This window comes from Oncorhynchus mykiss, chromosome 5 (genome assembly GCF_057628025.1).
Source record: "Oncorhynchus mykiss isolate SJ-2025 chromosome 5, ASM5762802v1, whole genome shotgun sequence".
In the NCBI taxonomy this organism is placed as follows: domain Eukaryota; kingdom Metazoa; phylum Chordata; class Actinopteri; order Salmoniformes; family Salmonidae; genus Oncorhynchus; species Oncorhynchus mykiss.
Genome location: NC_143026.1, coordinates 69,656,488 through 69,681,149, shown reverse-complemented (window position 1 = coordinate 69,681,149; position 24,662 = coordinate 69,656,488). Strand labels below are relative to the sequence as shown.

Here is a 24,662-nt window from a genome sequence, read left to right as displayed (position 1 = left end):
CACACCGCCCGGGCAACGAAGGAGTGGCTTCGTAAGAAGCATTTCAAGGACCTGGAGTGGCCTAGCCAGTCTCCAGATCTCAACCCCATAGAAAATCTTTGGAGGTAGTTGAAAGTCCGTGTTGCCCAGCAAATGCCCCAAAACATCACTGCTCTAGAGGAGATCTGCATGGAGGAATGGGACAAAATACCAGCAACAGTGTGTGAAAACCTTGTGAAGACTTACAGAAAATGTTTGACCTCTGTCATTGCCAACAAAGGGTATATAACAAAGTATTGAGATAAACTTTTGTTATTGACCAAATACTCTTTTTCCACCATAATTTGCAAATAAATTCATAAAAAATCCTACAATGTGATTTTTTATTTTTTATTTTTCTCATTTTGTCTGTCATAGTTGAAGTGTACCTATGATGAAAATTACAGGCCTCTCTCATCTTTTTAAGTGGGAGAACTTGCACAATTGGTGGCTGACTAAATACTTTTTTGCCCCACTGTATTTATTCCTCTGTTCCCCCTCATGTCTTTGTGTGAAATTGTTTGTGTTACGTGTTAATTGTTGACGCGCCAGATTGGTTTGCTTATACCGTGTTGTTCACGAATATGTTTATTGTTAAACATAAATTATTGTGACTGTTTTGCGCGTTTTGCACTTTTGCCTATGGGCTGGAGGTTTTGACGCAGCCGTGTCTGACTGTTGGTTCCTCCTGCCTCAATAAAGAGTGGCTTGTTCACAACTCTCTGCTCTCCTGCACCTGAATTCGCTACCAGTACGCACACACCTGACACACCTGACAGTGTTTAATTGCAAAATTGTAATTATTTTGCCACTATGGCCTATTTATTGACTTACCTCCCTAATCTTACTACATTTTCTCATACTGTATATAGATTTTTCTATTGTGTTATTGACTGTACATGTGTTTATCCCATGTGTAACTCTGTGTTGTTTGTGTCGCACTGCTTTGCTTTATCTTGGCCAGGTCGCAGTTGTAAATGAGAACTTGTTCTCAACTGGCCTACCTGGTTACATAAAGGTGAAATAGAATTTACAAAAACGTTTTAAAAAATATACACACTGTTATTCAACCCTTACCTTACCGGAGGACAATTTTGTTCAAACAGTAACTGAAATAGTTTGCACAACAGGATTGTTCACAACACTGTTCACAATTGACCGACAGTCTAAAGATGTGTTTAGGGGCTGAATTTAATTACCAAGTGATCAGATGTCTCACAATGGTTAAATGTAATCTTGAGTGAGCGCAGTAAAACTGGAGAAGTAGGGAATGTATGGTGGGAGGGGGGAGTACACTAGCAGTGTCATTTTTCTCAGGGTGATATTTTCCCCTTCCTACAGAGGTGACTTGTCGGGACAGGACTGTCCAGGGGCAATCGTGCAACTAATTTTAGTTTGTCTAGAAGTTCAGTGTAACGACTCTCGTGGGTTGAAGAAGGAGACCAAGGTGCAACGTGGTAGGCATTCATGATTTTTAATAAAACTAAACACCGCACAAAATAACAAAGTAGAAAAAACAAAAGCGAACAGTTATGTCAGGCAACAAAACAGCTAAACAGAAAATAACTCCCACAAAGCCCAAATGGAAAATCACAACTTATATATGATTTCCAATCAGAGACAACGATAGACAGCTGCCTCTGATTGGGAACCACACATGGCAAAAACAACAAAGAAATAGAAAACATAGAATGCCCACCCTAATCACACCCTGACCTAAACAAAAATAGAGAATTAAAAGGCTCTCTAAGGTCAGGGTGTGACATTCAGTCCCTGTACACACAATGGGGACTGACTGCCTCCCTCCATGGAGTCACCATATACTTCTCTGTCAGAGACAGGTCAGACAGGGCCTCAGGTGCCCTGGGGGGGCTTGTTTGGCTTAAGACAGTTGAGTGGCCTAACCAGTGGGGGAAACCATACTTTTCTTACACCTGATGTCATTAACACACCATTATAGTTCCCTTTCAACAAATTGTTGTTTCTCAAGACATTACATGGACTGTTGAGAAGCTTTGCAACAACATATGTGAAACATAAAGCATCTGTAGAATACTTGTTTGAGGCAAATTGTTTGAAATGTTTCCAAGTGTTACCGTATGTAATACAGCTGTGGTGGTAAGTTATGCGCACCACAGATTGCTTGTGCATCACTGATCTCTGTGGGTGCTTTCTCTCCTACTCAGGCAAATTAAAATGTGTCCCAGACAATGTAACAGTTGTTGGGTGTTTCAGAGCGCTTATTGTGTTGTTTTCTGTGCATATCGTTCCTGGCTCTTCAGATGAGCAGTCTTGCATGGCTCCTGCCATTATAACCTAACTTGATGCCCGTGCCAAGCATGTCATCTGCTACGGTTACCAACAACTGACATGTAAATATTTGTAGTCCCAATTACTGTATCACACAGAGAAAGGGCTGCTTGTAGACCCGCTCCCAAACTAAACACATCAATGATGGGTTCTGTCTGGCACTGCAGCATAAATCAAAGGGGAACCTGAGACACAATGCCAAATAGAATCTCATCTTCAAAAAGGGGAAAGGGTATTAAACTATGTTAACAGAGTGCATCACTCACCACTCCTTGGAACATTCAGTTGAATCTAATTAAAATGCATTTGAATGATTACAATGCTACATTAATGGCGCCAGAGAGAATGGCTGCCGTTTTACAGTCTCCATACCAATTGTGTGTTTTTTCGTGTTATTTGTAACTTATTTTGAATATAATGTTTCTGACCGAAAAGAGCTTCTAGACAGCAATTACTCACCTCGTATTGAAAGACAATTTTTTTCTTTAACGAATTGGACGAGAGGGATTTACTCCAGACACCCGACAAGGCCCTCATCCCCGTCATTGGCAGGAGAAAGAGACGAAGATATCGAGAACGAAGGTGAGGGTGCCTTGTAAGGATCCAGCGTAGAGTGGGGAATTTTTCTCTGCCATCGGTCCTATTAGCCAACGTACAATCATTGCATAATAAAATAGACTAACTCCAAGCACGTATGTCCTACCAACGGGACATTAACAACGGCAATGTCTTATGTTTCACTGAGTCGTGGCCGAACGACGACATGAATAACATACAGCTGGTGGGGTTAGACACTGTATCGGCAGGATAGAACAGTAGCCTCTGGTAAGACAAGGGGTGTAGATCTATGTATATTTGTAAACAACTGGTGCATATCTAAGGAAGTCTCGAGGTTTTGCTCGCCTGAGGTAGAGTATATCATGATAAGCTGTAGACCACACTATTTACCAAGAGAGTTTTCATCTATATTCTTTGTAGTTGTCTATTTACCACTACAAACCGATGCTGGAACTAAGACCGCACTCAATGAGCTGTATACGGCCATAAGCAAACAGGATAACTCTCATCCAGAGACGGCGCTCCTAGTGGCTGGGGACTTTAATGCAGGGAAACTTAAATCTGTTTTACCTCATTTCTACCAGCATGTTAAATGTGTAACCAGAGGGGAAAAAACTCTAGACCACCTTTACTCCACACACAGAGACACATACAAAGCTCTCACTCGCCCTCCATTTGGCAAATCTGACCATAATTCCATCCTCCTGATTCCTCCTTACAAGTAAAAACTTAAGCACGAAGCAAAAAAAGTGGTCAGATGCAGCAGATGCTAAGCTACATAACTGTTTTGCTATCACAGACTGGAATATGTTCCGGGATTATTCTGATGGCATGCTCGGAGTACACCACATCAGTCACTGGCTTCATCAATAAGGGCATCAATGATGTCGTCCCCCAAGTGACTGTACGTATATATCCCAACCAGAAGCCATGGATTAATGGCAACATCTGCACTAAGCTAAAGTCTAGAGGTGTCAATTTCAAGGCGCGGAACTCTAACCCGGTAGCTTAACAGAAATCTCTCTATGCCCTCCGACGAACCATCAAACAGTCAAAGCGTCAATATAGGACTAAGATCGAATCGTACAACACCGTCTCTGATGCTCGTCGGATGTGGCAGGGCTTGCAAACTATTACAGACTAGAAAGGGAAGCACAACCGCAAGCTTCCCAGTGACATGAGCCTCCCAGAGGAACTAAATTACCTCTATACTCGCTTTGAGGCAAGTAACACTGAAACATGCATGAGAGCATCAGCTCTTCCGGACGAATGTGTGGTCACACTCTTTGTAGCCAATGCGAGTAAGACTTTTAAACAGGTCAACATTCACAAGTCCAAAGGGCCAGAAGGATTACCAGGATGTGTACTCTGTACTCCAAGAACACTAAGGTAACCTGCCTAAATGACTACCGACATGTAGCACTCACGTCTGTAGCCATGGCGTGCTTTGAAAGGCTGGTCATGGCCATATCAACACCATTATCCCAGAAACCCTAGACCCACTCCAATTTGCATACCCCCCCAACAGATCCACACTGCCCTTTCCCACCTGGACAAAATTAACACCTATGTGTGCTGTTCATTGACTACAGCTCAGCGTTTAACACCATAGTGCCCTCAAACCTCCTCACTAAGCTAAGGACCCTGGGACTAAACACCTCCCTCTGCAACTGGATCATGGACTTCCTGACGGGCCGCCCCCCAGGTGGTGAGGGTAGGTAACAACACCATCCACCTCGCTGATCCTCAACACTGGGGCCCCTCAAGGGTGCATACTCAGTCCCCTCATGTACTCCCTGTTCACTCATGAATGCATAGCCAGGCACGACTCCGACACCATCATTAAGTTTGCTGATGACACAACAGTGGTAGGCCTGATCACCGACAACGATGAGACAGCCTATAGGGAGGAGGTCAGAGACCTGGCTGTGTGGTGCCAGGGAAACAACCTCTCCCTCAACGTAATCAAGACTAAGGAGATGATTGTGGACTACAGGAAAAAGAGGACTGAGCACGCCCCCATTCTCATCGATGGGGCTGTAGTGGAGCAAGTCGAGAGCTTCAAGTTCCTTGGTGTCCACATAACCAACAAACGGTCCTGTTTCAAGCACACCAAGACAGTCGTGAAGAGGGCACGACAAAACCTATTTCCCTTCAGGAGACTGAAAATATTTGGCATGGGTCCTCAGATCCTCAAAAGTTCTCCAGCTGCACCATTGAGAGCTGGTTGCATCACTGCCTGGTATGACAACTGCTCGGCCTCCGACCGCAAGGCACTGCAGAGGGTAGTGCATACGGCCCAGTACATCACTGGGGCCAAGCTTCCTGCCATCCAGGACTTCTATACCAGGCAGTGTCAGAGGAAGACCCTAAACATTGTCAAAGACTCCAGCCACCCCAGTCATAGACTGTTCTCTCTACTACCGCACGACAAGCGGTACCGAAGCACCAAGTCTAGGTCCAAAAGGCTTCTCAACAGCTTCTACCCCCAAGCCATAAGACTCCTGAACAGCTAATCAAATGGCTACCCAGACTATTTGCATTGCCCCTCTCCCCCCTGCCCGTCTTTTATGCTGCTGCTATTCTCTGTTTATTATCTATGCATAGTCACTAATTCTACCTACATGTACATATTACCTCAATTACCTCGACTAACCAGTGCCCCCACACATTGACTCTGTACCGGTACCCCCTGTATATAGCCTCGCTATTGTTATTCTACTCTTTAATTATTTGTTACTTTTATTTCTTATTTTTTACTTATCTATTTTTTTTACTTAACATGGATTTTTCTTAAACTGCATTGTTGGTTAAGGGCTTGTAAGTAAGCATTTCACTGTAAGATCTACACCTGTTGTATTTGGCGCATGTAACAAATAATATTTGATTTGATTTGATAGGCGACAGTCATGGATGTCACTGTATGACACTCACCTTGTCAACTTACTCTTTTTAATAATTTTGTTTCTTTGGTTGTTTCTTTGTTTGTCTCTCCAAACAAACTGAGGATTTCTTTCTTTAAGACATAATTGACTATTAACAAATCTAGTGAATGAAACATGTTTTCATATATCCCATATTATATCACACGTATATTTCCTATAGTAGAAACTAAACAATCATTAGGGACATCTAGAAAGAGTTTCTAAGTTACATCAGTGTGTCACGGATTACAATTGTAAATGTGTGTCTACATACAGTAGTTATACAGTATTTTAAAGATATCTCCAGAAATGGAAATATATAGAGATCCATTTTGAATATAGGCCACATACTGATAAGATAAAAGGTAAATGACACCCGAAGGTCATATCTAGGCAAGAACAATGGTCAGACTACAACAGCTGAAGTGGTTTTTGCTGCCTTCCCTGCATGAGAAAAGTTTAATTATCTAAGTGCTAATAGTCTTGTCCACAGGACCACAGATAATTTAGTGCAAAGAATAATGGTCAATAGGTAAAGCTGGAATTAAGTTTAGGCGAGGATATTTAAATCCTCCGCCTACCAATGTTCTTTGGCTATAATTAAAGTGTCAGATTGCTTCCTAAAGGGATATGGCAGTCCTCAGTCTGTGACCATTGTAATGCATATTACAGAAACAATGGCAGAATCCTCATGAATCAGATCAGATCAATATGAATATTTTGTTCACATCAATTGGACCATAGCCAGGACCTATATCCTAGTTTGTGGAAGGTGGCAAGGATTACGTTTACTGACAGAGGGATGTGAAATGTAAAATGATGGCATGCCATTGAAGTTATTTTGTCATCTATAGAGGGTGGCAATTGTAAAAAATATAAACTGATTCACAGAGACAGAGCACATCTGCAGAGGCAGGTCAGCGGCAGTATGAGAGGAATGTGGATGAAGCCCATCCACGGTGCAGCATCTCCATGGAGAGCTCAGAGCGCAGCGCAACAGAGAAAGTGACATCAAGCAGGATGCATTTGCTTCCTGAAGCCCATTCAGTGTAGATAAGAGTTGGCAGTTGCTGCTGTTATCTCTGCAGCAGAAAAGCGGACCTTTCATCCACTGGCGTGCATCATTGAGGTGTGTGCACTCCGCAGCTTTTCTGTCCCAAGGGACAATTTTACTGCCATGGTTATCGACCTGGCAAAGGAAGATACACCTTTCTCATTCAGAATTCAACTCTCCTCTTCAACTACTCTTTTCGAACTGCTCTTGCGTTTTGGATTGCCTTGAATTGCTCAAGTCTTGTAAGGTAAGTTGTGTGTTTAGTAACTTTATTTCTAAGGCTATCCTTCAATTGTGCATGTTGAACGTGTGTCAATCAGATGGAATGTGGGACATTATGTTCCATTACATTTTTGCATGTTTGATGCTGCAACGCACTCGAAATCTACTTTTAGAAAATCTTTGTTGGAACATTATAGGACATTGTTCATTGCACATGCACCTTCTCATGTTGTGACATGGCATGCAGTTAGTTAGAAGCTACACAGGTAACGTCTTGTGATTTATTGCAGGGTGATGTGTGCTCACATGCATCCCTCAAGAATGTTACCTCTGACTGCCAAATTATGTAAACGATGGGGGAAGAACAAATCACAATTTCATGGGGATTTTCAGTAACTGTTATGATATACACAAACTTTAATCCTTGACATTATGTGTTGTCATAATTCTGTTTATCAAGATGTCTCATGAAAAAGATCAGGGAGTCCACACAAGATACCTTCAACTTGTCATGGATAATACATAAGGTGTGTTTATGCTTGGCTGTTATTATTATATTATATTATATCTTCCTGGGGCATCACTGCAGAGAGAGTCAACTGCTGCATTAACATTAGTACCATGTCTTCTTCACAAGCCCAGTCACGCAGAGTTAGTAATCCAGAATGATCTCTGCCATAGTACCAATAAACCATCTCTGATCCCAGGGTCTCCTGTCATCTACGGACTAATAGGTTTGGTACAGGGACCTTGTATCAGTCCAGACATTAGAGTCAGAAGTGCAAATTAGATCTTTCTCACTGGAAGGCACGTGGATGCCAGGGGGCCTGAGGAATGGGTTATTGCCGTCCTGGGTGTAATTTCAGAAGGAGACAGAGACCTGAGTCCTTTCTGGCAGTGTTTATGAGCTAACCACACCACAGCGCTGCAATATGTTCAGAGCTTTTCATGTGGCCCCCTTCATCATGCCTTAGCACGATGAGGAGGCGGGCGGGCAGACGACTGAAGAGATGTTGCTCTTCCACTCTGCTCCCACAGCTTTCAAACTCCAAGCTCCACAGGACGCTGACAACTGAACTCCACCCAAAATGGCGAGGATTTGAAGTTATGAGCATGCTGTAATCAAGATATGTGTAATGATAACTGTTTGAAGCATGTTCCTCCTGAACTGAACTATTTGAGGCATGCTCAGGGAGGAGCAAATCACGAAGCATGGCATTTGACTTTAAACCTCTACAAGATCGGTGTGTCCCCCACGGGACGGTTAAGCTAACGTAGGCTAATGTGATTGTAAGTAACATGAACATTTCCCAGGACATAGACATATCTGATATGAGCAGAAATCTTAACTTCTTGTTAATCTAACTGCACTGTCCAATTTACAGTACCTATTACAGTGAAAGAATACCATGTTATTATTTGAGGAGAGTGCACAATTATGAACTTGAAAATGTATTAATAAACCAATTAGGCACATTTGGGCAGTCTTGATACAACATTTTGAACAGATATACAATGGTTCATTGGATCAGTCTAAAACTTTGCACGTACACTGCAAATTCTAAATTACGCCTGGGCTGGAAAAATACATTATGGCCTTTTTCTTGCATTTCAAAGATGATGGTACCCAAAAAAACTTGTTTTGTCTTTGTTTTATCTTTTACCAGATCCAATGTTTTATATTCTCCTACATTAATTTCACATTTCCACAAACTTCAAAGTGTTTCCTTTCAAATGGTATTAAAAATATGCATATCCTTGCTTCAGGTCCTGAGCTACAGGCAGTTAGATTTGGGTATGTCATTTTAGGCGAAAATTGAAAAAAAGGGGTGGATCCTTAAAACAACATATTACATAAAAAGTTTAACCAGTTGAGTCTTATTGGTCCTTTCACTTTATTTCAGATGACAGTATAGTGACTTTAGATTGTTATCCACCCACAGCTGTTCGCAAACAATTCTTTATTTTTGAACAACTCTTTTTACTGACTCGAGAGTCAATTAATTTGTCCGAGTGACTTGTTCATTTTAGTCGTTCGGTTGACAATTTATGCTTTCTCCGCCAATGCGATCCAGAGGGTTTGTAATTGCGCAATTGCGGAGCCTCCAGAATCATGTCGAGGCCAAATCGAGCTCCATACTGCATCGCCGTGTACCTCCCAAATTCTGTAACAATTCAGAGGGCTCCATATAGCTCCGTATTAACATGATTGATTTACGGTAGGTGGGGGAGATCCTGTATAAACACAAACTCACTTCCTTGACAACTTTCTTCACAACAGCTCTACTCTGCTCTGCGAAGAGGAAAAGTATGAATGCTTTGACTTCTGTGGAGTCCACATCACAGTAAATGCTGTACGGCCACTGCAGATTGACCATGCAGAACCTTAAGGCTTACCAGCCGAAACACTTCTGTAAGTTTGTGCATATCCTATGACAACATTTTGTGACATTTGTGTTCGTTTTGGATTTCGGCGAGTGTTTTTTCAGCTGTTTGAGCACACAACATTTTTTATGGAGGCAAGCCGAAGTCTGTAGCCGAAGTCTATGCCCCTTCGTCGGTGTTTGGTCAACAGTAGGGAATCTTCAATAAAGTCTTTGTGTCACTCCCTGACCATAGAGAGCTTTTTTATTCTTTATTTTGGTTAGGTCGGGGTGTGACTAGGGTGGGTAATCTAGGTTGTTTTATTTCTATGTTGGCCTGGTATGGTTCCCAATCAGAGGTAGCTGTTTATCGTTGCCTCTGATTGGGGATCATATTTAGGCAGCCATTTCCCCACTGTGTTTTGTGGGATCTTGTTTATGTGTAGTTAGTTGCCTGTGAGCACTCCATAGCTTCACTTGTCGTTTGCTCTTTATTGTTTTTTTTGTGCGGTTCACTTCTAATAAAAACGTCGAACCGATTTCACGCTGCGCTTTGGTCCGAATGTTATTACGACGATCGTGACACTTAGTCATTCAACGAGAGATGACTCGTTTTCATGCACATTTTTTTTCATTCAGAAATACTGCACCAAACATCTTAGATAATTTATTGAGTTATCTTAGATAAATTCTGACTATTTTGTGGAAGTGTATACTAACTATGGTGTCTCAAAATGGACAAACAGTAATATTGCCACTTTCCTTATTTTTCAAGTGAAGGTCTTTTAAGGGAGTATGCGAGCGGGTTCGCCTAGCTGAGTTTGGCTAGCCGCCAGCCCAACTGACTTGCGAGCTCCTGCACCTCATTGGCTCTGGAGATGTGCTCCGACCAGCAACTGTCTATCATGTGCGCAAGGGGAAATAGATCATGCTGCAGGCAGAATAAAGAAAGAAAAATGTTTAGAACTATTAAATGATTATTGAATGCTACTTGATGGACATAGCTTTTAGTAGAACCAAAACATACACAAACTGCCTCTGCTCAACACGCAAACTTGAGAATGAATCGTTGTGGGGGGCTGTTGCAAGCAGTGTCATTCCGTCAAGAGTCCTTCACACTCTAGTCTGGTTGCAGCCGCAACAAGACCTAGTTTCAAAGGTATCAATAAACAATGTTATTTGAATGCCTAGCAATCACAAGTGTACATTGTTTGAAGCACACTTTTATAAGTCTCAATCACAAAGGACAGCTCCAATAACAAACCCCCTATGGCAAATGAGAGACTTGTAGAATCATGATTCTTTTGCATTTTTAGTTCATCATTTTCTGGTAGGGGTCCTGCGTGCTCTGGGTATTAATGAATCAAATGAACAAAATTAGTCAAAATATTTGTTCAGTAAAAAGAGATGAACTTCCCATCACTACTGACAGGATTAACACAAAAATGGTGCTATGAGTCATGGGCAGCATTTATAATTTTGCTCTAACTTAATTCAATTTGAACAATTGATGACCTTGCACCAGCAGAGTAATCAATATCAAATGGACTTAATATATTGTGTAGGGTCACATTCATTGTTAGTTCTCTAATCCTTATCCATTGCTGCCAAGTGTATTCAGCATTTTTGTGCCCTCTGCTGTCTGTGACTGTCAATCTCATACGAGTCCAGATTTCTAATAGATGTTTTTGCAAACAACTTAAAATAGTACATCTCATGAGGATACCCAAGAATTGTGATGTTTATAGCCCAGAAGTGTTTTTAAAAAAGGTGAATATTTCTGAATGGCTAGGTTCTTCACAAGGTGCCGTTTCACTTGACTTTGGCTGGTATTGGCAGCTTATAAAAGCATTTCATGGACCCACAATTAAATAGGACATGGGAAACAGGGCTATATGACATATATGATATGTTTTTATCATTATCTGTGACCTTCAGGAATCCCTTAGGACCTCTATGGCCTTCAGCCTCAGTATTGACATAGAGTTGCAGAGATTACTCCGGTGTACAGTATGTGTTTGTGTGTTAGGATTAGGCTTGGGCAGTATACTGTTTATACCATATACCGTGTTACTCCATTGCTTATTACTTTAAACTAACTATCTAACTATCTTTTAGAAAGAAATAGTGCTCCTTGTGTGCACTGCCAGTAATACCGTATACCCTTGTATGGTACAGGAACGGTATGAAGATGTGGATACCGCCTAAACCTAATTAGGGTTGATGCTATACTGGTAAATATGCATCATATTTGTGTTTGAATGGTTAACTGTGGGACCATGTCAAGGGTTGGGGTTAGGGTTATGCAAAGTCAGTTTAGCAGGAGTGCACTGTCCATAACTCATCAGCACAGTCACGCATACTTGTCAGATCTGTGAATAAACATAGTGTTCACGCAACACCCTCCCACCTAAATGGGTGCCGACCCTCCCCTTCCCTTAGGACTAGGAGTCTTCCACTAGTGTTTACAGTACACTACACAGCTGACATACCAGCGCTATCTAACAGCATGTTAAAAGGGCATGAGTCAAGCCAGAGAATGTGGTGAGTGGTCTTGGCCTGAACGCCACGGCTCAGGCATGGCACTCACTGCAGGGAGGAAACGCACCTCTGTTTGGTTCTGCAGCCTTGTGAAATGTTCCTCTATTACACAAGCATCTCCCATAGAGCTCTGAGCTGGCAGGTTACTGGTAATGGTCAGTTCTGGGTACTTTCATGTCCTGATCAAGTGCACTGATTTCAGGAGACGGGCCGGAAAACTCAACCGTTACAGACTGCTGATAGTAGATCTTCTGCAGTGCTCTGCACATAGATGATGTCCCTCAGCCAGGTTCAGCATGAGTACTGAGTGGGTCATGCTAAATGACTACCAATTTCTAAATAGTCCCTCCATCCCTTCAGCCTTGATTTATATCAGGTTACTGTTGATGATACTAGCGGACCTCGTACAGTCTGTGACTAGAGGCTTGACAAGTTGTCCTTGGTCAATACTGTCTATTCAAAGAGATGGCATCACCCCTCATGTAATGGGCTAAGTTTAGTGGAGCTTTGTGCCGTCAATTATTTGTAAAAAGAAACTTAAAAGACGATGGTCTGACCTTTTTTCCATCATGATATCCCATAATAATGTCATCAGAGAGGCTTTCAGAGCGACAGCCCAGGCCCTCACAACAGACCTTGTATCTGTTTCTATTCGTTATTTTATGATCTCAAAATTGTATGAGATGCATGAAATTGTCTTTTTTGTTTCCCCCCAATATTGGTGATTAATATCCTCAATTTCAGTTGATCCGAAAAGGAAAAACAAATGATACAGAGAAGGAAAAAAAAAGTTTTTTTTTGTTGTGTCTGTACTGTTCATCAGGTCTGCAGTGCAGCAGGCAGTATGTACTGTACATATGGGGGTTGTGCTTACGTCACGAAACTATTTAGTATTCCATGACTTGTCACGGATGAATGCACTCTTATCCGGCAAAAAGTTGCAATTAAACATAATGACTTCCAAATGGTTTTCACTAAGCATATAGGAAACTAAATCAGCAGTTGCTGAGAGGGGGCACATTGAGCAATAACATTCACTAGAATGTATAATGGGCTAGGTTACATCAAGTAAGTGATATATAAAGTTAACTGCAAGAATCCTGTGTGGGAATACAGTCGTTTTTATCCTGTATCAGAATGTTTTCTTAGAGAGGTTACTTTGAACCACCAACGATGATTAGTATGCCTATCTCACTGTGTGCTGACGAACACAAAGAACAGCTGCAAAGCACACACGTACGCACGCGCACACATGCACACACCCCTGCACGCGATCATACACACGCCGTGTCTTTGGACTTGATGTGGATATGGAGAGTAAATGTTGGAATTCCTATCAATGCTGATTGGAGTCCTGATCTGAGCCCAGCTCTGTCCCCTCGTTGCCTCAGAAATGTTTGTCTTTCAGTGGTGGACTGCACACTCTGGTCTGACAGCATACATACCCCCCTCCCTCCCTCCCTCCCCCCACCCACATACACACACACACACACGCATGAATGAATACACACACATGCGCACACACCACAACACACACACAAATGCGATGCTGTCATTAATCAAGAGTGCTCTGGTGGTGTTTCCCTGCATTGTACCATTCATAGAGGCTGCCGGCTGCCTGCGTGTGCCTGCCAGTCAGGGGACCTCCCACTGGTACAGTACAGCAGAGATCTGGCCCTGGGCAATCTGGAACTGTTACATCACTGAACAGAACAGGCCCATTATTTCAGAGGAGAGTCATTCTTTTCATCTAGTCTTCACATCTCTCCAGATTAGCAGAAATGCTTACCTCAGCCTGGCATATAGAACGATTTATCATATTGATATAGTCTGTATTGAGTTGTGGTTGGATGTCAGAAATAATGCTCATATCCACTGATATTGGAATTACATGCCCCATGACCAAATGATCAAACCTGCATCTGTGAAAAAGCGTAGTGGTATTGTAGTTATGTTGGAGGGATGTGTGAGTTTTTCTGTGTGTGGTTTGGCCCAAGCTCTGAGAGGAGAAGATTCATGATATTAGAGTTATTTATTTTCTGCTGAGAATAATAGGTGACCACACTGTTCTTAGCCAGGCTGTTAGCCTCAGTCCTGAGCCAGGCTGGTAGCCTCAGTCCTGAAGGCTGGTAGACTCAGTCCTGAGCCAGGCTAGTAGCCTCAGTCCCGAGCCAGGCTGGTAGCCTCAGTCCTGAGCCAGGCTGGTAGCCTCAGTCCTGAAGGCTGGTAGCCTCAGTCCAGAGCCAGGCTGGTAGCCTCAGTCCTGAGCTAGGCTGGTAGCCTCAGTCCTGAGCCAGGCTGGTAGCCTCAGTCCTGAGCCAGGCTGGTAGCCTCAGTCCTGAAGGCTGGTAGCCTCAGTCCTGAGCTAGGCTGGTAGCCTCAGTCCTGAGCCAGGCTGGTAGCCTCAGTCCTGAAGGCTGGTAGCTTCAGTCCTGAGCCAGGCTGGTAGCCTCAGTCCGGAGCCAGTCTGGTAGCTTCAGTCCAGAGCCAGGCTGATAGCCTCAGTCCTGAGCCAGTCTGGTAGCTTCAGTCCTGAGCCAGGCTGGTAGCCTCAGTGGAAAGGTGTTCTAACATTCCCCCACACAAGGGCTATTTAGGCCAGCTCTGAATAGAACTGTCACGCCCTGACCATAGAGAGCCCTTAGTTCTCTATGGTGTAGTAGGTCAGGGCGTGACTAGGGGGTGATCTAGTATAGATATTTATATGTGGGTGCTGATATAGTTCCCAATTAGAGGCAGCTGTTTATCGTTGCCTCTGATTGGGGATCATATTTAGGTAGTTTGTTTCCCCACCTGCATTTGTGGGATATTATTTTGTGTTTTGTGCATGTGCACCACGTAGTCACGTTTCGTTGTTAGTTTATTTGATTTATTGTTTTGTTTTGCTAAGTTTCACTTTATAATAAGTATGTGGAACTCAACATCCGCTGCGCCTTGGTCCGTCTCTCCTCACGTTCGTGACAAGAACCAACTGGAGGGGCATGAATAGCCTTAACTGGGGCCCTAGGACTGGGGCCTCAGTGTATGTTTAGGGATAGGGAAGGAGTGCAGGAAATGAAGGCGAGATAAAAATCCATCCCACTTGTCTGTCCACCCCACAACACATGATTAGAGTGGAGGGTAATGGCACTGTAATAGTACCAAACAATGAGGAGCTATCAAATAGTGCCCACTTGTCTATCTTCATAGTAGCATATGATGCAATACACTGCATCATCGTGCATGAGTCATTGAACACAAGAAGGGAGGGTGCTGAGGGACACTGGACAAAGCATGTTGTCAGAACGGGTATAGATTTTAAAGTGCTAGGTCAAGAAGATGAATATGAACTCATTGATCCTCCTAAATCTACAGTAGTCTGTCTTAAAGTTTGTCTGTAAGGCAGTTACTCCCTTCTTTGTTGCAGGTTAGGAAACCTCCTATGCTTCCAACCACCTCTTAGGAGGCAGGAAGCAGGCCCACACAGGATGCAGGAGGCAGTGTAGTCAGTGCTGGGGTTCTTGTGTGGGGGAATGTTGTCTCCAGCCTCCTTATCCTTCTTCTTCTTCTTCTCATGGTTTGATGCTACTGCTGCTGGGCAGTGGGTACTACAGAACAGATCTGGAGTTAGAAAGAATAAGGATGGGCAAAGATGTGCTGGTGCAGTGACAAAACCACACATCAGAGCCCTCCAGGATTAGAGTTATACCCACTGTAGTGGCGTAAGCCAGTGAAAAGCCACTGGCACAGGAGAGAGCTGTCCATAACGTGCCCACAACAATCAGCTTTCCAAACGTTACTCTTTTCTGATGAAGTTCCCATTTATTGTGCGTATAAAATATAATATCTCCAATACACCTATTCCTATACAAAAGGTACAGAGAGATGCAATTCTATAAGCTGTATCTGTGATAAGGGAAGATCTGTATGCCTTCTCCTCTCACCTGTGCCAACCCTTCCTGGTCACCTGTGCTAACCCTTCCTGGTCACCTGTGCTAACGCTTCCTGGTCACCTGTGCTAACCCTTACTGGTCACCTGTGCCAACCCTTCCTGGTCACCTGTGCCAACCCTTCCTGGTCACCTGTGCCAACCCTTCATGGTCACCTGTGCCAACACTTCCTGGTCACCTGTGCCAACCCTTCCTGGTCACCTGTGCTAACCCTTCCTGGTTACCTGTGCCAACCCTTCCTGGTCACCTGTGCTAACCCTTCCTGGTTACCTGTGCCAAACCTTCCTGTTTACCTGTGCCAACCCTTCCTGGTCACCTGTGCCAACCCTTCCTGGTCACCTGTGCCAACCCTTCCTGGTCACCTGTGCTAACCCTTCCTGGTCTAAAGGTGTTCTTTAGTGTACAAAACAAGTTCAAATAACCCTTGACAGATAACATACACACAACACATAAACAGGCAAAACTGCTCCTACAGACACCACTGACGTAGAACATTGACATGACATGAGGACAGAATGCATTTAGGATGATCTAGAGTGAGGGGCTCGTCATTGTGAGGATAATGAAGCCAGTCGGGAGCTTGTCTTAGGTGGGGACCCTCGGGGACACATGACATTGCGTGTGTATGTGACATCACTTAGCGTGATTAAGGCGGCAGAGGCAACCTGATGAAGCCTGCTGCACGTGCCCACTCAGTGACTCTTAAGGGAATTGAATAATTCTGATGTGGATGTTGTGTCTAGGGCAATAGCTCTAACAGCTGAGCGTCAATCATAGGGTGGTACCTCATCAGTTATGGTTGGGTGTCAGTGGGTGTTAGTATAGATGAAATAAGCTACCTCATTACTAATTCTATTACCGTCCATTGATGTATTATTTTTGACCAAGCTCTGTTTTTATTTTGGTCCTCTGTTTAGACTGCCACTGATTTAAAATGCTGTTTTCCTGTGTATGCATTATGCAACTGCAAACAGTAGTTTATGGCATTGTTAAACAAATGACATGTTGAACAGACATCTCCTAATGGCTTGGCACAGTGCATTGTACAAACAGAAATGCTTGTGCACCTTTTGAGAAGTTTAACTTCAACTTCATAAAAAACAAAAATAAAAAAATGACTATAGTGAATGGCTATTAAGTGCCAAATAAAGTAACAGGGTTGACTGTAACAGGGTTGATGATAACATCTTAAATCAGCCATAAATATTATAGGGCACTTCATTTAATATAAAAGGCTTTTAAAATTCAATATTGGTACACAATTTCTACTTACATATCAGAGGACACAAAATGCATTCTTTTCGTGGAATGACCCTAATACAGCACGACTATAATGATGGTAATGAGAGAGTGTGTGACACCATTGGATACTTCCCCAGACTCAACAATACCAGGGAAGAGCCTACTCAGCTATTCCAGACCCAGGGGTCTGAAGACATTGACATTCATGATTGAGATGAATGGGGGATGAATCTGCCCCTGATTTAAATAGTTTTACTCTGCTGATTGCTTCACGCCAGAAGCACCATCCCAGTCAGTGGGCTCAGCTGGGGGAACACACTGCAGGTTGGATTAACTAACTACAACCTCATTGTCCCCTTCTGGGTTTATGACCCTTGCTATGAGCCTCTATCTACACTTTATAGAGCGTTGTTTAAGTATGTAGAGAGGGGCATTATTTGCAGCCTGGAGACTCTCCAGTGGAGAGGCCTGCTCTCTACAGGAGTTTGGCACAAGTTTACATTGGGGAAATTAAAGATGGAGTGGTGAGAGCAAGGGAACTCTTTCAATATGCTGCCTCATGTAACAGCAACAATTCTCATCAAGAAATGATACAGCTACAATATTATGAATACACCATAAAGACTGCCAGTGACTTAAGTTAAAGTTGTCCCACTTTTTATTTTTTATTTATTTTTTATTTCACCTTTATTTAACCAGGTAGGCTAGTTGAGAACAAGTTCTCATTTACAACTGCGACCTGGCCAAGATAAAGCATAGCAGTGTGAACAGACAACAGAGTTACACATGGAGTAAACAATAAACAAGTCAATAACACAGTAGAAAAAAAGAGAGAAAAAAAGAGTCTATATACATTGTGTGCAAAAGGAATGAGGAGGTAGGCGAATAATTACAATTTAGCAGATTAACACTGGAGTGATAAATTATCAGATGGTGTGCAAAAGAGCAGAAAAGTAAATAAATAAAAACAGTATGGGGATGAGGTAGGTCAATTGGGTGGGCTATTTACCGATAGACTATGTACAGCTGCAGCGATCGGTTAGCTGCTCAGATAGCAGATGTTTTAAGTTGGTGAGGGAGATAAAAGTCTCCAACTTCAACGATTTTTGCAATTCGTTCCAGTCACAGGCAGCAGAGAACTGGAAGGAAAGGCGGCCAAATGAGGTGTTGGCTTTAGGGATGATCAGTGAGATACACCTGCTGGAGCGCGTGCTACGGGTGGGTGTTTCCATTGTGACCAGTGAACTGAGATAAGGCGGAGCTTTACCTAGCATGGACTTGTAGATGACCTGGAGCCAGTTGGTCTGGCGACGAATATGTAGCGAGGACCAGCCGACTAGAGCATACAGGTCACAGTTGTGGGTGGTTTAAGGTGCTTTAGTAACAAAATGGATGGCACTGTGATAAACTGCACCCAGTTTGCTGAGTAGAGTATTGGAAGCTATTTTGTAGATGACATCGTCGAAGTCGAGGATCGGTAGGATAGTCAGTTTTACTAGGGTAAGTTTGGCGGCGTGAGTGAAGGAGGCTTTGTTGCGGAATAGAAAGCCGACTCTAGATTTGATTTTAGACTGGAGATGTTTGATACGAGTCTGGAAGGAGAGTTTACAGTCTAGCCAGACACCTAGGTACTTATAGATGTCCACATATTCTAGGTCGGAACCATCCAGGGTGGTGATGCTAGTCAGGCGTGCGGGTGCAGGCAGCGAACGGTTGAAAAGCATGCATTTGGTTTTACTAGCCTTTCAGAGCAGTTGGAGGCCACGGAAGGAGTGTTGTATGGCATTGAAGCTCGTTTGGAGGTTAGATAGCACAGTGTCCAAGGAAGGGCCAGAAGCATACAGAAGGGTGTCGTCTGCGTAGAGGTGAATCAGGGAATCGCCCGCAGCAAGAGCAACATCATTGATATATACAGCGAAAAGAGTCGGCCCGAGAATTCAACCCTGTGGCACCCCCATAGAGACTGCCAGAGGATCGGACAACATGCCCTCCGATTTGACACACTGAACTCGGTCTGCAAAGTAGTTGGTGAACCAGGTAAGGCAGTCATTAGAAAAAACAGGGCTACTGAGTCTGCCGATAAGAATATGGTAATTGACAGAGTCGAAAGCCTTGGCCAGGTCGATGAAGACGGCTGCACAGTACTGTCTTTTATCGATGGCGGTTATGATATCGTTTAGTTCCTTGAGCGTGGCTGAGGTGCACCCGTGACCGGCTCGGAAACCAGATTGCACAGAGGAGAAGGTACGGTGGGATTCGAGATGGTCAGTGATCTGTTTGTTGACTTGGCTTTCGAAGACCTTAGATAGGCAGAGCAGGATGGATATAGGTCTGTAAAAGTTTGGGTCCAGGGTGTCTCCCCCTTTGAAGAGGGGGATGACTGCGGCAGCTTTCCAATCCTTGGGGATCTCAGACGATATGAAAGAGAGGTTGAACAGGCTGGTAATAGGTGTTGCGACAATGGCGTAGTTTCAGAAATAGAGGGTCCAGATTGTCAAGACCAGCTCATTTGCATGGGTCCAGATTCTGCAGCTCTTTCAGAACATCTGCTATCTGGATTTGGGTAAAGAAGAAGCTGGGGATGCTTGGGCGAGTAGCTGCGGGGGGGGGGGGGGGGAGCTGTTGGCCGAGGTTGGAGTAGCCAGGAGGAAGAAATGGCCAGCCGTTGAGAAATGTTTGTTGAATTTTTGGATTATCATGGATTTATCAGTGGTGACCGTGTTACCTCTGCCTCAGTGCAGTGGGCAGCTGGGAGGAGGTGCTCTTGTTCTCCATGGACTTTACAATGTCCCAGAACTTTTTGGAGTTAGCTACAGGATGCAAATTTCTGCTTGAAAAAGCTGGCCTTTGCTTTCCTGACTGACTGCGTGTATTGGTTCCTGACTTCCCTGAACAGTTGCATATCGCGGGGACTATTCGATGCTATTGTATTCCGCCACAGGATGTTTTTGTGCTGGTCGAGGGCAGTCAGGTCTGGAGTGAACCAAGGGCTATATCTGTTCTTAGTTCTGCATTTTTTGAACGGAGCATGCTTTTCTAAGATGGTGAGGAGGTTACTTTTAAAGAATGACCAGGCATCCTCAACTGACGGGATGAGGTCAATATCCTTCCAGGATACCCGGGCCAGGCCGATTAGAAAGGCCTGCTCGCAGAAGTGTTTTAGGGAGCGTTTGACAGTGATGAGCGGTGGTCGTTTGACTGCGGGCCCGTAGCGGATACAGGCAATGAGGCAGTGATCGCTGAGATCCTGATTGAAGACAGCGGAGGTGTATTTGGAGGACCAGTTGGTCAGGATAACATCTATGAGGGTGCCCTTGTTTACAGATTTAGGGTTGTAGGTTCATTGAGATTTGTGTGAGATTGAGGGCATCTAGCTTAGATTGTAGGACTGCCGGGGTGTTAAGCATATCCCAGTTTAGGTCACCTAACAGAACAAACTCTGAAGCTAGATGGGGGGCGATCAATTCACAAATGGTGTCCAAGACACAGCTGGGAGCTGAGGGGGGATCGGTAGCAGGCGGCAACAGTGAGAGACGTATTTCTGGAGAGAGTCATTTTTAAAATTAGTAGTTCGAACTGTTTGGGTATGGACCTGGAAAGTATGACGGAAAATGTTATAGTTGGGTATGGAAATCTCAGAATTTTTGGTGGTCTTCCTAAGCCAGGATTCAGACACGGCAAGGACATCAGGGTTGGCAGAGTGTTCTAACGTAGTGAGTAAAACAAACTTAGGGAGGAGGCTTCTGATGTTGACATGCATGAAACCAAGGCTTTTTCGATCACAGAAGTATACCTCCACATCACCCGCGGAACAAAGGAGTAGTAGTATGAGGGTGCGGCTAAAGGCTATCAAAACTGGTCGCCTAGAGCGTTGGGGACAAAGAATAAAAGGAGCAGATTTCTGGGCATGGTAGGGCATAATGCGCAGACAGGGGTATGTTGGGGTGCGGGTACAGCGGAGGTAAGCCCAGGCACTGGGTGATGATAAGAGAGGTTGTATCTCTGGACATGCTGGTTGTAATGTGTGGGAGGTGGTACAAAGGAGGTATCAGAGGGATGAAGAGTGGAACTAGGGGCTCCATTGTAAACTAAAACAATGATAACTAACCTGAACAAGACTATACAAGGCATATTGATATTTGAGAGAGACATACAGCAAGGCATAAAGTAATCGCAGGTGTTGATTGGGAGAGCTAGCTAAAACAACAGGTGAGACAACAACAGCTAATCAACTAACACAACAACAGCAGGTAAAATGGCGATGACTAGGCAGAGAGGGTCGGATTAACTACACACAGAGCCTGAGTTCGCGGCTGGGGCCGACAGATAAAAAATAAATAAACAGAATGGAGTACCGTGATTAATGGACAGTCCAGCAGGCATCAGCTATGTAGCCAAGTGATCATAGTGATCATAGTGTCCAGAGGGCAGCAGTAGATGGAACAGGGGAGCCGCCACTACGCTAGCACTCGGGCGGCACGGCGTTTAAAGTTAGTAGCCCTCCGACAGAGGCCGGTTGAAGGCACCGCGGATGGAGTATTCGTCGGCAGACCAGTCGTGGTGGTGCGGCAGGGGGCCGTGTCGACAGAGAATCCAAGCCAGATGGCGAAAAAAGTATTGTAGAATTTAGTTTGCTAGCCGGGAGATGCGCTTGGCTCACGGCTAATTGGTGCTAGCTTCGTGGCAGTGGCGTTAGCCACTATAGCCAATCGGTAGCAGCGGTGCCAAGGTCCAGAGTTTACAGCAAGGATCCGGTGGAGTATTGGGCTCTAGCCGTGTATGAGTGGGGTTCGGGTGAACAGCTGAGTAGGCCGGGAGGTGGGCCTCAGGGATATCTTCGGTACTGGATGCCACGGTGAGTGTAAGCTAGCTGTGAGTTAGCTAGCTGCAAGCTGTGAGCTAGCTAGCTGCAAGCTAGCTGTGAAGACCAGAAGTAGTGGTCCAGGGATTACGGCAGGAATCCGGTGTTGTTGTGGAGAGACAGTCCGATCCTGGTAGACTGGTGAGTATTATCCAGGCTAAGAACAGGGCTGATATCTGTGCAGAAGGTAAAAGCCGCTAGCAGTGGCTAACAATGACTAAATAGCTTGTAGCTAATTAGCTGGTTAGCTTCTGGAGGTTCTTGAATGTGTTCTAAAGTAAAAAAATAAATAAGAATAATAGCGATACCGTATCACATTGGGTGAGGCAGGTTACCGGAAGTTATAATCTAATTAAAAATCGAAAAGAGATTGAAAATAAAGTTGAAATATATATACAAAAAATACAAAAGAGACACGAACAAAACGTCTTCACTGCTACGCCATCTTGGTTTACTCGCCATCTTGGTTTACTTGATGAAAGCTAGTGTGAGCCTGGTTGTGGAGGAGAGTGTCTAAGCTGAGCTGAGCAGTGTGAAGAGGACACATCAGCTGGCATAGAGAACACTTAACAACGCACTTCTCTGCCTGAGAGGTGACCACAGACTGGCCTTTAACTGGCAACGCCCAAGTAATAACTATAATGGCTTCTCTCCAAAGGCCATCTCTCATTAAGAAGTTCTTTGCCAAGTTACTCAAGTTATATATTGTTGAAATATGAAATGCATGACCATGATAGCAATTGAAAGGGAACAGTTTGGAGTTTTTGGGAGAACACAACTATACTGTGGATACATTAAGTAACATGATAAGAATATTCCTGGAAAATGTGGGGTCAGTGAAACAAGGGTTTGAGTGAGAGGACTAACTGGTGTCTCCAAGTGGCCACACACCTCTCCAAAGTGTGCACAGTTTCTAAGTCATTGCAATGAACTTTTATGACTCAAAGAAGTCTATAAACAGAACAGAAAAATAAGGTGTTTTTTTGAGCTCTCCTAGCTGTGTTGTCGAGGAACTAGAGCAAGCACACTTGTAGTTGCTTTATTTCTAACACAACCCTGTATCCCCACCATCACATAATTACCGTTGTTGTTTATTCAATCCAAAAATGGTCCATTATAAATCACAATCTGAGTCAGATGGCATCATTTGAAAGCCTGTTTTATTGCCAACATGACTAGCTAAGGTCACAGTGGTAGGTGGTAGGCTTTCACAATGCAATTTAGAGTGCATTCAGGTGCGTGTGACACAGCATTTTTTTCTTCACAAAAGACAAACATAGGCTCATTATCTTCAGAACAACCCAGGGTATTCCAGCCCCAGGGTTCTGAAGACAGTGACATGCAAGCATTTCGCTACACTCGCATTAACATCTGCTAATCATGTGTATATGACAAATAAAATTAGATTTTGATTTGGGTATGACACCATGTCATTAAACATAGTGATCATAAATGTTGACGCTGTATATAACATGAGATTTATGATATGGAAATCTGAAGTGCACATTTGGACTCACAGGTGTTTGGTTTGCTTGTATGACATCAAAGCGGTATTTATTATAATCCTCAACATCTCATCTTTCAAAATACATAGAGTCCTCTTAATTTACAGCATTTCGCTCAATCAAACAACAAAACATATGCAAATGTTGCCCAATTAGTAGGAGGGATTGAGGCAATTGGTTGTCGCGTGTGGTGCTCAAGTTCAGAATGGCTGTCAGTCAGACCCATATAATGCTGTGAAGCGCAGAGCTAGAGCTCTGACGTCATGTATAGCATGTTACTGTACAGCCACTGCGTTCCAATTTAGGCGTTTTCAACCAGTGTACGTACGGGGTACGAGTGTAAAGGTCTACCATGTAATCACTATTTTTACCCGGTATTAATATAAAAAAAGGATAGACACTGAAGACAATGTTTTAGATCATGTTTAAAAAGTATCATATAAAACCCTTATTTGAGTTTTTTTTACACATTTCTAACCATTCTGAACATTGTGAACATTGTAAGCTATTCTCTCATGAGGACAGTTTGTATGAAGTGACAGCTAAATGATTTGTTCATGGCAGGGTGTTCAGGCTGTGAGTAATAATGCTGCACTGTAAATTCCCCATGATGCTGAGTAAAACAAGTTTGTATAGTAAATCATACAATAACCATAATCCAGTCAAACTGATCTGATGGATGTATGAATCAGGTTGGACTCATAGTACTCCTCTCCGATGCCTGAATGAAAGCTGATGACACCGTCTGATGTTGGGTCCTTTAATGTACTTTTAATGACTGATTTGCCTCTTTACCCTTCACTACAAACATATGTAGCAGCCATCCTGAGTGGGTTGTAATGGTGATGTTGTGCCTGGTCCTCTCCTCAGGTGACAAAGGCCCCAGGGGAGCCCCAGGGGAGGGAGAGGCTGGCCTGGTGGAGGGTTGGCAGCATGAAGCATCTGGCCATCTCCAAGTGGCTTAGTCAGCTGGGTTTGCCGCAGTACTGCACTCTGTTTGACGAGGAGTATGACAGAGTGGAGGTAAGAGCAGAACTCAGCCTGATTCCCTATGCAGAAACGTACGCACAAGCAAGCACAAACAGACACACTGACACGACACACACAAACGCATACACACTAAAGAGAACACACA

General features: G+C 43.7%; 1 protein-coding gene across 1 annotated transcript in view; it reads left to right on the top strand.

Annotated features, from left to right (window-relative positions):
- The first annotated feature begins 6,732 nt into the window (after window positions 1-6,732).
- LOC110524417 (BCAR3 adaptor protein, NSP family member) overlaps window positions 6,733-24,662 on the top strand; it is a 103,814-nt gene continuing 85,884 nt past the window's right edge. Inside the window, exons 1-2 of the mRNA XM_090235695.1 lie at window positions 6,733-7,111; window positions 24,398-24,550. Of these exons, the coding sequence (XP_090091821.1) occupies window positions 24,461-24,550 (90 nt within the window). The 5' untranslated portion in view covers window positions 6,733-7,111; window positions 24,398-24,460. The remainder of the gene's footprint in view (window positions 7,112-24,397; window positions 24,551-24,662) is intronic.